Source organism: Meles meles, chromosome 1 (assembly GCF_922984935.1).
Source record: "Meles meles chromosome 1, mMelMel3.1 paternal haplotype, whole genome shotgun sequence".
Classification (NCBI taxonomy): Eukaryota; Metazoa; Chordata; class Mammalia; order Carnivora; family Mustelidae; genus Meles; species Meles meles.
The window spans coordinates 29,321,683-29,337,593 of NC_060066.1; the positions used below are offsets into that span (position 1 = coordinate 29,321,683).

General features: G+C 37.5%; 1 protein-coding gene across 1 annotated transcript in view; it reads right to left on the reverse strand.

Moving 5' to 3' along the window:
- Nucleotides 1–15,911, reverse strand: part of PKHD1L1 (PKHD1 like 1) — a 161,888-nt gene that overhangs the window by 49,383 nt on the left and 96,594 nt on the right. Inside the window, exons 49-58 of the mRNA XM_046015318.1 lie at nucleotides 14,507–15,536; nucleotides 13,855–14,046; nucleotides 11,518–11,669; nucleotides 10,476–10,635; nucleotides 9,749–9,920; nucleotides 6,382–6,470; nucleotides 5,488–5,636; nucleotides 3,505–3,634; nucleotides 2,079–2,197; nucleotides 1,272–1,401 (exon numbers count right to left, since the gene is read on the reverse strand). Of these exons, the coding sequence (XP_045871274.1) occupies nucleotides 1,272–1,401; nucleotides 2,079–2,197; nucleotides 3,505–3,634; nucleotides 5,488–5,636; nucleotides 6,382–6,470; nucleotides 9,749–9,920; nucleotides 10,476–10,635; nucleotides 11,518–11,669; nucleotides 13,855–14,046; nucleotides 14,507–15,536 (2,323 nt within the window). The remainder of the gene's footprint in view (nucleotides 1–1,271; nucleotides 1,402–2,078; nucleotides 2,198–3,504; nucleotides 3,635–5,487; nucleotides 5,637–6,381; nucleotides 6,471–9,748; nucleotides 9,921–10,475; nucleotides 10,636–11,517; nucleotides 11,670–13,854; nucleotides 14,047–14,506; nucleotides 15,537–15,911) is intronic.

Here is a 15,911-nt window from a genome sequence, read left to right on the forward strand (position 1 = left end):
AGGGCAGTCATGCCAGAGAACAGGGCTGTGGGAGTTGGAGCAGGCAGTCTAGGCAGTGGGTGTTGGGCTGAGCTGTATTCCACACGTGTCTCTGCACCTATGTTGAGGGGCAGAGGAGGGAAATGGCACCTGCTTCTCTTTTGTCCATGGACAAAAGCTTTCTCCTTGAAAGCTACCTCTTACAGAAATGCTCCAAGAAGGGGGAACAGTCTCTGTGTTTTACGCATTCTTCAGATCCTGCCATCTCTGCCCCATCACCCCACTTGTTTGTCTGCTTGCCTTCTCTTCAGCAACAGAGCAATACCCTTAGGGCTCTATCCTAACCAATCCCCCAACCTTTGAAACTCTAGTCTTCAAGACCTACTGGTAGCAAAACTTCATGAAAATCAGCCCCTGTTTTCCTAGCCAATGGTTTGGGGAAGTGTTCATCTTATACTTGCCCCTGTGTGCTACACTCTCTTTTGCCTTTCTGTGCTACAAGGGCTTCCTCCCCTATGCAAAACCTGTGATCTCTTTCTCCCCCAAACCAAGTCTCTGCACTTACTACCTTCCTCAACGTGGCCTCTTCTCTCCTTCTATTTGTGAACTTTCTTTGGTTAGACTTCAGAATGATTTCTTGGGTATTTAGAATGACTTTACAGTTATCTAGTTTTGTTTGAGGGATGAGATGAGTCTAGGGTCCTCCTACTACATCACCATCTTAGATCCCTCCATGATACTTTTTAATTTATAACATGAAATGCAAACAAAAGTATTTTTTTATTTACACCAAAAAATTATAATCCACAATCTTATAATAACCCCATGATACTTTTTAATTTAGGACAAAGATGCTCTTGAGTCAAAGGTTCTCAAACTTCAGTGTGCATAAGTACCTGGGTGGCTCAGTCATTTAAGTGTCTGATTCTTGATTTTGGCTGAGGTCATGATCTCAGGGTCCTGAGATCAAGCCCTGTGTGGGGCTCCCCACTCAGCAGAGAGTCTGCTTAAGATTCTTTGACTCTCTCTGCCCCTCTCCTTCTGCCCCTCCACCCCACCCCACCCCACCACCAGTGCTCATACTCTCTCAAATGAATAAATAAATAAATAAATCTTTAAAAAAATCACCTAGAAGATTGTTTAACACAGAAAGGCTAGTCTTGTCCCATGGGATATTATACAGTAGTCTTTGCTGAATATTTGCTAAATCATTACAAAGGAGAGCACTAAAAATGTGACTATTTCAAGACATTTTAATTACGTATCTATTTAGTTAAAAAACAGCCACTTACCAAGGTGAGTGTAAGAAAGGGTATCATTGAGAATGAGAATTTTCTGGTCATGCAGGATTTTAATGATACTTCTAGTTTCTGTCTGGTGGAAATCATAGCTTGTAGTTGTTATCACAATCTCTTCTCCCTCCTTAGAAAAATTCAAGTGCCGAATTCAAGAACAATTTTTAAAATAGGTTTCTATTTCTTAATAATAACAGTTAAAAAATTCTAATTTAATTCATATCTGATTAGCAACATCATATTATCAGAAGAAACTATACACTGAAGTTTCTAAAAATAAATATGCTTGAGTTTGATATTAAGGATTCTAAATTTTTATTTATCTCAACATTCCCTCAAATTTAATTCAGTCATTAAATAAAATCATAGGTGATGTACTTTTTAAAAATTAAGTAGATCAAAGCAAATATATTCATATTTTTATTAAAAACTCATCAACACAATATTCTTAAGATTTAAAAGATTTCCCCGGACTTTTTCTTTTTATACAATTAACTATTTCTTGGTATTCATGAAATGTGGGAAAGACACACATAAAAAACTTTTTTTACTCAAAAACTTCCATATTTTCCTTTCATAACTAATATATAAATAATATCTTCATATATTCTGAAGGCCCTTTGAAGATCCCAATTTTTAAACACCTGCTATGAGGTAAGCTTTAGAGTATAAGCTAATACAAAATATACATTTCTCATCTGATTAATCCTATGAGAAAGTAAATGTCCGTGAGAGTAAGAAGGAAACCTTTTTAAGTTGACCCACTATGTGTATTCAGTTCCCACGACATACTATTTCCTGTACCTGCCAATCCACAGCATCCTTTAGAGAGAGGACTTTGGAACCTGCCTCTGCAGTTTCTGAGAGCTTAGTTTTATATACTGAACGTGGAATTCCATGAAGATCCAGCTCACCAAATACCCCTGAAGGAAAAAAAACTTCTATTATTTACCACATAGTACTGAGTTAGGTGCTAGTATAAAATGAAAGAGTACATTGATATATTTTAATAAGGATTGGACATTTTAGAATGAATGAAATGAATTTGGATTACTTGCTCAGGGCTATACAAGAAGATTTTGATCCACTTCTAGGAATCTGGTCAATAGAATTAAAGCCAGTGCACAAGGATATGGTGAATAAGGATGCCTACTATGGTAATATTTGAAAATATTGGAAAAATTCTAGTGTACATCAATAAGAGGATGATGGAATAAATTATACTAATACAGTAGGATAATATACTTTAAAAAGGAAGATGGTTACCTATAAATATTGATATGGAAAGATATCCATAATACGTTAACTGAGTAAGAAAACTTAATACCTTTAGTTTGCCACGTAAATACTACTAAGTATTGATACTAGTTTCCTCATGATGGGGTAGAATTGGAAAGACATATATTTTTTCTTAATAGTTTTCCTTGATATTGTTTGTGTTGTTTGAAATGCTACTTTTGAAACAAACAAACAAAAAAATAAACTCACAAAAGCAAATATTTTTCAAGATTGAATTTGTCTGTCTTGGGACATTTACCGGGGGGGAGCTGACTAATTCAATCTGATGTTATTTTTTATGTTCCTCTTTCCTATCACTGTTTTAGAAACTGTGTGGGAAAGCAATGGCAGCACATGCTTATATGTATCTTTCTAATAAATATCCATCAGTGTTAATAAATGTGGTTACTAATTATGAGCAAATAAACCCTCTCAGTTCCTTTACTTTCCAGGCTTAGATAGGAATATGTGCAGCCATACAAATCCGACGGGAAAATATAAAGTTTAGCCTCAGTTACAATTAGATAACTCACAGTAGAGTCAATTGATCCACAGATTATTAATACTGTAAGTAGAATAATGTGCAGAAAAGTTACCTTTTAAGGAAAAGGACACCAAAATATGAAGATGTATGCTTGTTTTTATAATGGGAAAATTATAAAGAAAACCAGACTGGAGAAATAATACACATATAGAGAGATTTATGTTAGTTTTGCAATGGATTGCATTTTGGTTTCAAATACACACATCTATACCTATTTTAGGGTAAGATTTTTTAATTAATATTTTTAAATTTATTTTTATAACCCTTTGGTGTAAATAAATGTCTGTAAAAGTTTCTGATACCATAACATCTTGAACTGATCTTGAACTGATAAGTATTTTAGTGCTATATGTTTTAAAATAGATTTTCAAGACTGATATGATACTTTTAGTATCTGGAAATACATACCTAAGACCTTTGATCCTTGATTTGGTCCTTCTGGAAGAGTCCACTCTGGAGTAGAATGATTTCCTCTAAGAACAATCTGTAATTCTCCTTTAAAAGGGTTATCTTCCCAGCCACCAATCAATCTACCTCCCTGCAGTGAAGCAGAAAATTGTTAATACTTAAAAATTGAGCAGAAAAGAATTTTGCCCACAAAAAAGGAATTAGGAAGATACTGGCAGCCTCTAGTGAAAACAAATGAAATCTGTTATACGAAGGACAGTATTCTATGTGGAAGTGACCTTGATTTAACCCTCTCACTTTGGGATGGGCAGCTTAAATGACTTTTCCAAGGTCAGTTTCAATAGGTACTTATGGTCAGTGCCATACCTAAAACTGAGACCTGCTTACACCAAAACTCGTGCCATTTGGACGGATCATGTTTTATTTTGCACCATGTGACATACATGAAATATGCTAAATCCATGCTATGGCCAAGTAGGAGCCCTCAAATTGTTAATAACAGCTATTACTAAATGCTTGCTGATTCCGTGCCAGCCATGATGTGTAAGGTGATGTGTAAGGCTTTATGTCTATTTTATCATTTGACCTTTATACTAAACCCAAGAATTGCTATCATTATTCTCATTTGATAGATAAGAAAAGTGGTGCTCAAAGTGATTAAATATCTTACCCAAATTCCCAACTGACAGAGAGGCTTAAGGACTCAGTTGACACTTTAATTTACCTCAAAGCTCATGCATCTAAGTACCAAAATACTGCATATTTTTAAAGCAGTAAAGCCCTATTTTTTCTTATTAAGATTTTATTTATTGGACAGAGGGAGAGAGATCACAAGTAGGCAGAGCAGCAGGCAGAGAGAGAGGAGGAAGCAGGCTTCCTGCTGAGCAGGAAGTCCAACTCGGGGCTCCATCCCAGGACCCTGAGATCACGACCTGAGCTGAAGGCAGAGGCTTAACCCACTGAGCCACTCAGGTGCCCCAGTAAAGCCCTATTTTTATCAAAGAAAAGCTACTACACACTTTTTAAAAAAGATTTTATTTATTTATGAGACAGAGAGAGTGAGAGAGCATGGGAAGGGGAGAGAGTCAGAAGGAGAAGCAGACTTCCTACTGAGCAGGGAGTCAGATACGGGACTCGATCCCAGGACTCCAGGATCATGACCTGAGCCAAAGGCAGTAGCTTAACCAACTGAGCCACCCAGGTGCCCACTTTTACTTTTTAAAAAAATTTATTTGAGATAGAAAGCATGAGAGTGAGCATAAGCAGGGGGAGGGGCAAAGGAAGAGAGAGGAGAGAGAAGCAGACTCCCCACTAAGCCAGGAACCCAGTCCCAGGATCCTGGAATCATGACCTGAGCAGAAGGCAGACCCTTAACTGACTGAACCACCCAGGCACTCCTATACACTTTTACTTTTTAATAGCACTTCATAGCTTTTGGTTAGGCCATTCTTTTTAATTAACAATAATAAAAGACTGACAGAACAACTCAGCTAATTGTACTGTTACTTGTTCAAGACCATCTGAGGTTTATGAGAGAATGAGATAATTGTTCCAAACAGTTAAAATATTTTTAGGAGTCTTCTTCTGTTTTCATAATTCCATCTATGTCCATTCATTTGAAGAAACATTCTTTTCTAAGAAAAAGAAAAGACTTAAAATATTTTACTTTTTTCCAGAACTCCTGGGGATTCTCTGGTAGTTAGACCAAGTTGCGGGTTTAGATTTACCTAATAGAATACAAATATTCTCACAGTAAGAAGTAGCATAATTACTCCCTAAGGAATATGTAGCCACCAGTTGAAAGGACAGGGGCAATACGCAGGACTTAATGAGGCTTGCATCTCATAGGTTAGAGCCAATTGGGTTTTTTATTCCTATCGATTGAATATGCTTTCTTACACTTTTTTTTCAGGAAATCTTCAACATCTTAGAATTTGACTAATAAAGGTATAAACTGTAAGACCCCCCCCCCCCACCCCTTACCTGAAGAGATATGTAGGTAGCATTCAGAACAACTTTTCTGTAAGAAGACTCTGCAGCTCCCACGTTGTGTTTATCTTCCAGTTCCAGAACTCCCCAAATAACAAGACTTTCCATTGGTGGAATATCTGTGTCTGCTACAACCCATGTTCCTATAAAACAATACTTTATTTTTTTTTAAAGATTCTATTTATTTGACAGACAGAGATCACAAGTAGGCAGAGAGGCAGGCAGAGAGAGAGGGGGAAGAATGCTTCCTGCTGAGCAGAAAGCTTTATCCCAGAACTCTGAGATCATGACCTGAGCCGAAGGCAGAGGCCCAACCAACTGAGCCACCCAGGTGCCCCGAAAAAATACTTTAATAGAACAAATACAATATAATTCATAATATAGCTTATAGATAAAAACACTGACACCCTTACCAGTGAGTCTTGGTTTCAAAGTTTGTAACTCTTTTTCCACACAATGACTTATTCCTCACTCTCCTAGAAAATCTATTATCCTTAATATTCATGTTTAAATCCACAAAAAATCCAGGGGTACCAGTTGGTTAAGTGACTGCCTTCGGCTCAGCTCATGATCCTGGAGTCCCGGGATCAAGTCCAGCATGGGGCTCCCTGTTGAGCAGGAAGTCTGCTTCTCCCTCTGACCCTCTCCCCTCTCATGCTCTCTCTCTCAAGTAAGTAAATAAAATCTTTAGGAAAAAAAAAAAGAAAAAAGAAATAAATCCACATAAAACCCAGAAGGCGAGGTCTGGTATCCAGGACACAATACTAGAATCCATCTCTTCACATTTGCTCTCTCAAGGGGTGTGGCAGAGAGGTGGAATTCTAACTCTGTGCTATCTGTCCTAATGTCACACAAACACAGGGATTTTGTTTATGTTTATGTACTTACCTTCAGGAATAACCACATTTGCTCCTGGGTGAGGTATAGTGTAATTATTTTCTCGAGATGATTGCCAGAAAGAATCATTGGACCATAAGCTAAAAAGAGAAGAGAAATAGTTCCATTAAGGATTATCTTTATATACTTAATAATCATCTCCTTATACTACATGTTTTGGGATGATAGAATGCAAATTAGAGAATTTACAGTTTCACTAAGAAGGCAAGCTAAGATGTACAATTCGTAGAATGCACACACATATGAGTATACGTACAGAATTTTTTTTCTCCATTAAAGAAAACTTCCTTTTCATCTACAGTCTGAATCACCTTTTCTCCCACTAAAGCCTCATTGTGAGACCCAAGTTTTAGCTAAAATGCAAATTATTTAATTTCCTTATAAGATTTCACATGGTAGAAGGGTGCCTGGGTGGCTCAATGGATTAAGCATCAGATTCTTGATTTCCGCTGCGGGCATGATTTCAGGGGGAGACTGAGCCCCACTTCAGGCCCCTTTCTCAGTGGGGAATCTGCTTGAGATTCCCTCGCTTGCTCTCTTTGCCCCTTCCCTGGGTTGCTCTCTCTCTCTCTCAAATAAATAAATCTTAAAAAAAAAAAAAAAGATTTCACATGGTAGAAAGTGAAAAGAAATTCATCTTTTGTCCTTTTAAATACCCTTAGATATGGTGCTACTGCATGGGGGAAGGGGGCGAGAGGATATGGTTGTTAGATTCTGTGAAGGGAAGGATGGAAGGGTAGTCTCTGCACTGGTAAGGATGAGTCATTGAGGTTAAGCCCCTGGGCTGGGATCAGGGATGGCATGTCTGCAACCAGAGTGAAGGTTATGTTAAACTGAAAGAGATATAAAAAGTGCTTTGGAGGAGAGGCAGTCTCCACTTTTCATTGTTATACCTTCCAGAAATCACCCCAGTGCAAACTGTTGTAAAGAATATTATTATAAAGTTGATGATATTTTTCCCATTGGAAAATGTTCACAATCAGAGGCTGTTCCCAGAACTGGTAAAAAATTTTAAAAGTCCATCATACGAATTCTGGAATTCTACAAAACAGTCAATATATAGTTTGGTTAAAGTACACTTACATTGTACATTTGAATTATTAAGTTTTATAACTAAGAAACGTGTTAAAATTTGTTATAAAAATTTGTTTTACTAGGTTTAAAAGAAAGATTAGCAGTTAATTTATACTTAACAATAATACATTATTTTTCAGGAAGCAATTTCCGAGAAAGTTATATTTAACAATTGTATCTTTCTAACTAAAACACCTGACCAGCATTGTATGGATTCGATCATTGATTTTATCTATTTTTTCTCAAGATGAATAGTCTTTTATTCTTATCCCCAACAGCATATGCATGTTATATATTGTTCTTCTTACTGCCCACTGTTATGATCCATAGAGCCCAATACCTCTTAAACAAACCATATGTGTGTTGCATACTAGAGCTTTATATCCTAATCTTGAGGTACCCACCCTGGATCAAGATTCTGTTTGTTCACTGATAGCTATCTGCATAATATAAATTAATAAATCCAATTATAGCTATTTCTAGTGAGCAGAACTCATACTGTGAGGGGTGGGGGGAACCTATATGTTAAGACATATACATGCAGCATACCAACATAGTCCTCTATCACATCCTGGTCTAGACCAATCTAAATCTACCATGTGAGTAAATAATAAATACGAATTAAATTTTCAATAATTTTATCTACCTTAGACTGTATAAGGACTTTTTGGCCAATAACCCTGATGGCGCATGTCTCTTATACAGCTCTCTAAAGTCTTTCCATGAGCCTTCCTGCTCTCTCCACTGCCCCTCTGTAATACTGACAGAGCGGCAAAAGTGGTCTTTCCAAAATGTAATTTGGAAATTACTTCTCAGATGAAAATCATTTAAAAGCTTTTTCTGTTTCTTAAGACTAACTGCCTGCATGACCTGACTGGTCTGATTTCTACTTGTTTCCAACACCATTTCCAGGTCACTCTCCTCTGCTCATAGGGGTCCAGCCACACTGTTTTCTCTGTTCTTAGATATGCCACACTCTTTCCCACAGCAGGGCCTCTGCCCAGGATGCTTTCTGTGCCTAGAACACTCCTCCCCCACCCTTCACATGGTCAGCTCTTCCTCACCCTCTGGGTATCAGCTGGAATGTCCCCTCCTGTGAGAGACTATCCCTAATCACCGTACCAAAAGGAGGTCCCTCCCATACTACTCTCTGTCCCAGCTGCCTGTCCATACCCCTTAAAAGCTTTATCACAGCTCACACTCATATACTTTTTTTCATTCACTCTTTGTTTCTTTGCTTGCTTGTGTTGGCATCTATCTCTTTGGTTAGAATGGGAGTGTGATGAGGGCCAGGACCACATCTGTGTTGTTTACAATTGACTCTCCAGTGCTCAGCACAGTGCCTGGGCCATAGCAGGTGCTCAAATATTTTTTAATGATCAAATTAATATATCAAAAAATTCAATTATTATTCTTATGTACAATAGTTACTGCTATATCTGTATATTTTGGAATGTAATTCAAGTAATAAAAAACATTGAGTTGTGTTTGATGCACAGAAGTGGGTTATTACGTGCCCACTAAATGTTAGCTTTTTTCATCACAATTGCTATTTTTATGATTAGCATTTGTCCATAACAGATACAAATATACATCAAATCAGGATAATACCTTTAATGGAAAGACTAGGACCAACCATCGCATCTAGTACCATGATGTATGATGATTACTATAACACAAGGTTATAATGTTCCACATGAAAAATAAAGGTAAAGAGTAATGTTCCACATAAAAAATAAAGGTAAAGACCTATGTAAGTTTCAAAGATAGAAAAATCATTTTTAACTATAAGAATTAACAGATATTAGGGGATCACACATTTGAAACAAAATTAAATGAGTTGTATTATGAGATTTGGCCATGACAGTTATTCTAGACAAAAAGACACTACCCACTAAGAAAGGATTGGATTAATGAGGAGACTTCATTTCTCTCGCTATTCTGGAAGTGTCGTCAAGAAGTTCTGCGATCTTGGATAATTCACTAAAGGTCACTGACTTCAGCTTTCTCACCTTATTATAAGAGGGTTGGTCCAATACTTCATATCCAACATTCTGCAAGTCTAAGATTACCAGTAACATTCACACAAAACTTTTTGTGAGATTTTTCCATTTTCTCATCAGGGTGGTCATAAGGCCCATGTGAAGTATTGAGTGTGAAAGCGCCTTGTGACTTACAAGGCATTGTTCAGGATGAGGACATTATTTTCTCACCCAAGAGTGACATGTGAAAAGAATTCTGTCAAAAGCCATTGAAGGTATTAAGAAACAAAAGGCCTATATACTTATATGTGGCTGGTCGCTTCCTGGGAACTGGTTTTCTTGATGGGGGATGTACAGGAAAGCAGTCCTGGAGAATGCAGCAGTAAGCTTGGAAATTAATAACAACATCTTTCACATCAGGATCCAGGGTCCCAGAAATGGGCTGGCTCTGCTGAACGTCATTTCTTCCTGACACTGAAAGTGAAACAATTTAAATTAATATGATGATGAAATGTAGACAAAATCATGGCAATTTGAAAATATTCTTTAGAAGATAACTTGGTAGAGGCTCAAATGTATGGGATTTGTATGAAAAAATTCTGATGAAAAGCACATGTCTTATTGAGAAGCACACAAAATGTCTTGATAAAAAAATATTTTGGAACTCAAAATTTATTCTGAATATTTTTTAGTTCCCCCAAATAATAAAATACTAAAAAATGAAACAAAATATTTGACAGCTTCCTTTATACTCACTTCCTCTAATTTTGTGAAATAAATGTTAGGGCCATTTGTAACCATGTTGGCATTATCTCCAAACACAAAATGTAAGTTCTTAATTCAACTCAAGGCCTTTTTCAACATAAATTTAATCTCTAATCCTTTTACTCAGCAAACATTTCTTGAATCATACTATACAGAGGACATATGTTACATATACATGTAACATATTTGCCCATTAAGCAATTTTTCTCTTCCTTTAGACAAAGCATTAGATAAAATAATCACTTTTGCCTAATGAATACATACCCAAGTAATATAGAGTACTTGTGTTTGCTTCAAGGTGCCAGTCTCCATTCTTGCTAGTATTCCAACTCAATGGATTTGAAGAGCCATTCCTCATGTCAATAATTTTAAACATATCAGGATTTTGAGTGAAGTTATGAGATATGATTACATAATCTTCTTCCTAGAAGTGTTTTCCCCAAATATGATTTTATATGTTAATATCCTGCATAACATACATTAATTTTGATGACATATAATTAGCCCTTATATTTAGACTTAAGTTTTGGTTTTAGTTTGTCATCTTACATTCATATTTTGTTTAGTAACATTTTAAATGCCTATGACAAAAATCCTAACTCTATGTGAAGGCAATGAAAATTACTTTCTGTACACACACACATGTATTTGGAGAATATTTTATTTCTGTAGTATTTGAAAAGATTTAAAACAATGCTAGGTATTGTTTTTGGCTACACATATGCAGTATAAGTATAAGAACATGAATGGGGTTGAAAACAACCAGTTCAGGATATTGGTGACCACTGGAGGTGGAGAGTGGGGAATGAGATCAGGGTATGCCATAGAGGGGGCTTCCATTTCATTGAAAATGTTAATTTATTTTAAAAAAAATCAAAAGTAAAGATCCACAGAATGTTAGATCCAGATAGAGCTAGGTGGTGGGCACACAGGAATTGGCCTGTCATTGTCTCTATTTGGTATATTTTAAAATACAAATTCTTAAGCCCTTAACTAGTATCTGGAATATCATAAGCACTCAATAAATGTTAGTTACTTTCATGGTAATAATAATAAGACCCAAGCTTAGTATTTTGGGGAATATGGCAAAGATATGGCTTACTTCTGATTCATCACAAAATTTCTTTTTTTAGCTTGCTTCTTAGATTAAGGGTGGGTCATGAAGTGTGTGAGGACTTCGACAGGTCAGCATGAGAGGCAAGCACATTCTGGGCCTAACCACTGGTCGAAGGACAGGAAGTAGGCTGCATTCACATAATACACAATCATCATGATTAGAAGATGAACTTTATAGCTCTTTGTTTACCTTAAATCCATAGAATGTTGATGTATAGGATATATTCGTTATGTGTTCTACATCTTTAAAATACCAATTAATGTGCTTTGCATTTGGAATCAGAGCCATCCATCCAGACATATGTGTCAGTCGTTTCTTCTGAAAGGGAACAATGCTTGTGCCTGTAGCAGAATATAAAACAAACAAATAACAGTGATCTCTACCTCTAGAAAATTACTTTTTTTACAAACATGCAAATGGGAAGAATTAGCCTAGTCTTTGGAAGTGTCTGAAGAAGTCAGAATAGCATTTCATTACTATGTTCTTTGTTAACTGAAGGTTCCAATGTTTCATACTACACTTAACTGAAACATAAAGTGCCTTCTCATTTGGAATTCTGAATTGAGATGAAGTCTTTATTCCTTGGGGAAGATAAAATTCAAACATGATGATGATTAGTGACTACTATGACAGAAGTGCTTAAATATATTAACACAATTCTTTAAATATCATTGATCTAAAATAAAATTGTTATTCTTTTAAGAGCGTTAATTAATTCAGGATGCTTGATTTGTAGGGTATGCAAATATAAGTTCTAATTCTTTATTAGATTCTCTGGTATCTGATATTTAATTCTTTATTAGATTCTCTGGTATTGTTGAGTTTATCAAAATCTGCATGACAAGTACTAATAGAAAGTTTTAATTTAAAGCTCTTAAGAATCTAGGGTACCATCAGACTTACCACGAACACTGACCATGACACCCTAAGGTTTGTGAATGACAAACTTGCAACCTAAATTACTTGTTATAGGAAAAAAATACTTAATTTGGTAATGCTTTGTTCATGAAAGCGTACCTGACAACTTCAGATAAAGATTTGAAAAGACTTCTTACAATATAAAGAAGACATGATTAATTGCCCATATTCTATTTTTTCCCCTCCATCCTCTCTCTCTTTTCATCTCTGATTGAATTTCATGTTAAATTTGCAAACTCTTCCCTTGCAAATTTATAGAGAGGAAGCTAGATGAAAGCTTATGAAATAAACTGTCATTCTTTTTCTTTGAAGAATAAGGCAAAAAAGTTCCAATATCAAGGAGGAACAAATTTATTAATTCTTAGGCTTGTGAATTAGCATTATATTTAAAAAGACCATGAGTAAAGCCCTTAAAAATACACAGTTCCAAAAGACCTGCCGGGTATGGGAACTATGATTAGATTCCTCAGTAAATATTCATTCCTTTCCTGTCCTTGAGTGCAAAGTAGACTTCCCTAATCTGTTGATGTTGGTGATGGGACAGTCATAAACATCTGAGAAGTATTTGCTGGATGAAGCTTGCCATCATGAGCCTCTACCACTGCAATGCAAAGAGCCTGCCCCGGGTAGCTGGGTCTCCCTTCAGCCTGCACTCTGGAATAAACACATGTCGAAAACCAAATTCAACTTTGAGGGAGGAGCAAAGTCCATTGGATCCTCACCTTCAAGCACAGCATCCTATCTGAGCACAACCAAAATCAACCAATCCAGTTCTCAGACATGAGAGTGAAAACAATGATTGTAGGTTTAAGCTATTAAGTTTGGGGATAGTCTGTCATGAAGCAACAGCTGACTTACATAAGAGTTCATGAAAATCATCCAAAACCTCCAGAATTTGCTCTACGTTTGGTAGAACCAACTTCCACTGAAGTTTTCTGATGCATGGAATTATACTTTAATTTTTTTTGATTTTATTTATTTATTTGACAGACAGAGATCACAAGTAGGCAGAGAGAGAGAGAGGAGGAAGCAGGCTCCCCGCGGAGCAGAGAGCCCGATGTGGGGCTCGATCCCAGGACCCTGAGATCATGACCTGAGCCGAAGGCAGAGGCTCGGGTTGGGTCATGATCTCAGGGTCCTGGGATTGAGTCCCGCATCGGGCTCTCTGCTCCGCAGGGAGCCTGCTTCATCCTCTCTCTCTCTCTCTCTCTGCCTGCCTCTCTGCCTACTTGTGATCTCTGTCTGTCAAATAAATAAATAAAATATTAAAAAATAATAATAATAATAAAAAAAAAGGGTCCACCTTCACTGGCAGGGATGATGGTATATCTTATTGTCTTGCTCCAAGGACGATGTCAACCTTCCTACTCTCTGTTGTAATATTGTCTGGAGGCTTCTTGAGCAGCAGAACATCATGCTGGCCCACGTATTTACTCAATACTCCTCACATGGCCATTTTGGGCAAGTTATTTGTTTCCTGCCTGGTTACTGACTGGTACAAATATACTTTTCCCATGTTCCAAACAGTGACCGACAACTTAAAAAGATGATGATGAAAATAGAAAACCATATTTAAGTTAATCACTTCAACTATTATATTCCACTTACCAAAAGAGTCTGAGAGAACCACATCCTTTTCAAGCAGAGATACTGGAGAAGGTTTGTTGAATGCCAAACGGTGGAAGCTGACTGAGGTGTCACAGACAGCCCCCGGGAACCCAATGCTCCACTCGGCTTCTTGAGTGCAGTGAGAAGGGTCCAGCAGTGAGCTGTGCGGAATGACGGTGTGTCCTCTGTGACCTAGGAGATGGACATAACAGCATGTTTCCTATGTCATGTAAGAAAACTAAAAAACAAGACAAAACAGGATCCCAAACTCTACAACATATAGCTACTGTCACCCATAGTACCAGTAGCAAAATCTAAAAGTCCTGGTACATTTTGCGCGCGAGGTGGGGGGGGGGTGTTTGGGGGTGGAGTCAGCATGGGACAAGAGGGCCCGATGCAAAGGCTTTGCAGTGGACTCTTCAGTCAGAGAGCCAAGTGCAAATGCAAGAAAAAAGGATATTTTAGGAGACTGCATTTGACCATTTGGGTCTCTTCCAGCAAAGAATGTCTCATCTGTGCCTCACACTCACAAAGTTTGGTTCTGGGTAAGATCTGTGATTCATGTGCGTCTGCTTTGACAATTCAACTCTCTGTGTTAACACAAATATGTGTTTCCAATGTATATTATCAGAAATCAGAACATAACATTTACCTGTAAGGGAACCGTCAACATCAATCAGTACCGCTTCATGTTCCCATCGAAAACCAGCCTTGTTTGGTGTGTGAAAATACTGGATGTCAACAAATTTTGCACTCCAGCCTCCACATCTCTCATTACACACTCCAGTGATGGACGTCACTCCCAAAGCTACACACTTGGGACGGTCAAAGTTCATAAATTGTACAGATGATACAGTCAAGCCTTCACTAAATGGGAGAACCAGGCCTTTCCTTGTGCAAAATGCTGACCCCATTCCCAGTTCATCGAGATGCCCAACTATTTTGGCATTTTTAATCACTGCTCCGTTGGTTTCACCCCATCCTCCAACATAAGGAACCAGAATCCTCTTGGTCTCTATTCCAGCCTCAAAATTATTTACCATCACAAAGTTATGGAACTGAAGGGCACCTCCATTGACCCATTCTGCTCCTTTTTCACAATTCCAAGTAGTCAGCGAATTAAATATTGCAGGCACTGGCACTGTAGAAGTACAAGCTCCTGTTTCCATGGGGAAATATTCTTCAAATATCCACATTCCGAACCAACCTTGAGAATGAACAGTGTTGTTAAAGAATTCTCCAAGAGGAACTCTTTTTTGGCAAATGTTTCGGTCATAGGATGGCCCATCGGGGTGGTTGTTCATTCGGTACCAAAAGCCAAAGTGAGTGCCACCAGCAGCCGCATTGTGTCGTATGGTGTTGTTTGGGTTCGTTACCCAAAATGCAGCTGGGGTCACATCATCATTCAGAAGACTAGTACTTTGCTGCACAAATACTGCCAAGTTATACTGCAAGATGTTGCCATGTTCAATACCATCTTCTATAAAAAATGCTCCTCCCTTGATATCATATATAACATTCCGCTCCACCAGCAGGTGATGTGTGTTATGGATGGTGACGGCTCTGTTATAGGTCTGGTGAATGGCACAGCCTCTTACATAAGAGTTAAACTGTAAATCTCCAAGCAGGTGCCAATGTATTGGATAACGCCCCAACCGGAAAGCCTGGCCAGCATGGAATATCTGTCAAGCCCAGAAATCATAGCTATTTAGTGATACACATAGACTCGTAATGTGCCTGGCTTCTGTCTTTTTTCAAAATAATCTCCAATATAACAATAATAATAATTAATACATTTGTATCTTCCATAGTATTCACATTTGAAAATGTTGTGTGACCTTCAACCCACATTCTTTTTATTCAATATATAGCACCCCATACTTGGGACCAAATGAATGAACAAAACCCACCTTTGGATCTTCTGCTTTTCACTTCAGTCTATTACTAAACTTGCATGTTTAGCAAAATAAAACCTCCCAAAGACTTATTTTTCTCCTTCACTTTGATTCTTATATAAGCATCGGAAACATCGCTTGAATGTTTGCCATGTGCCAGAT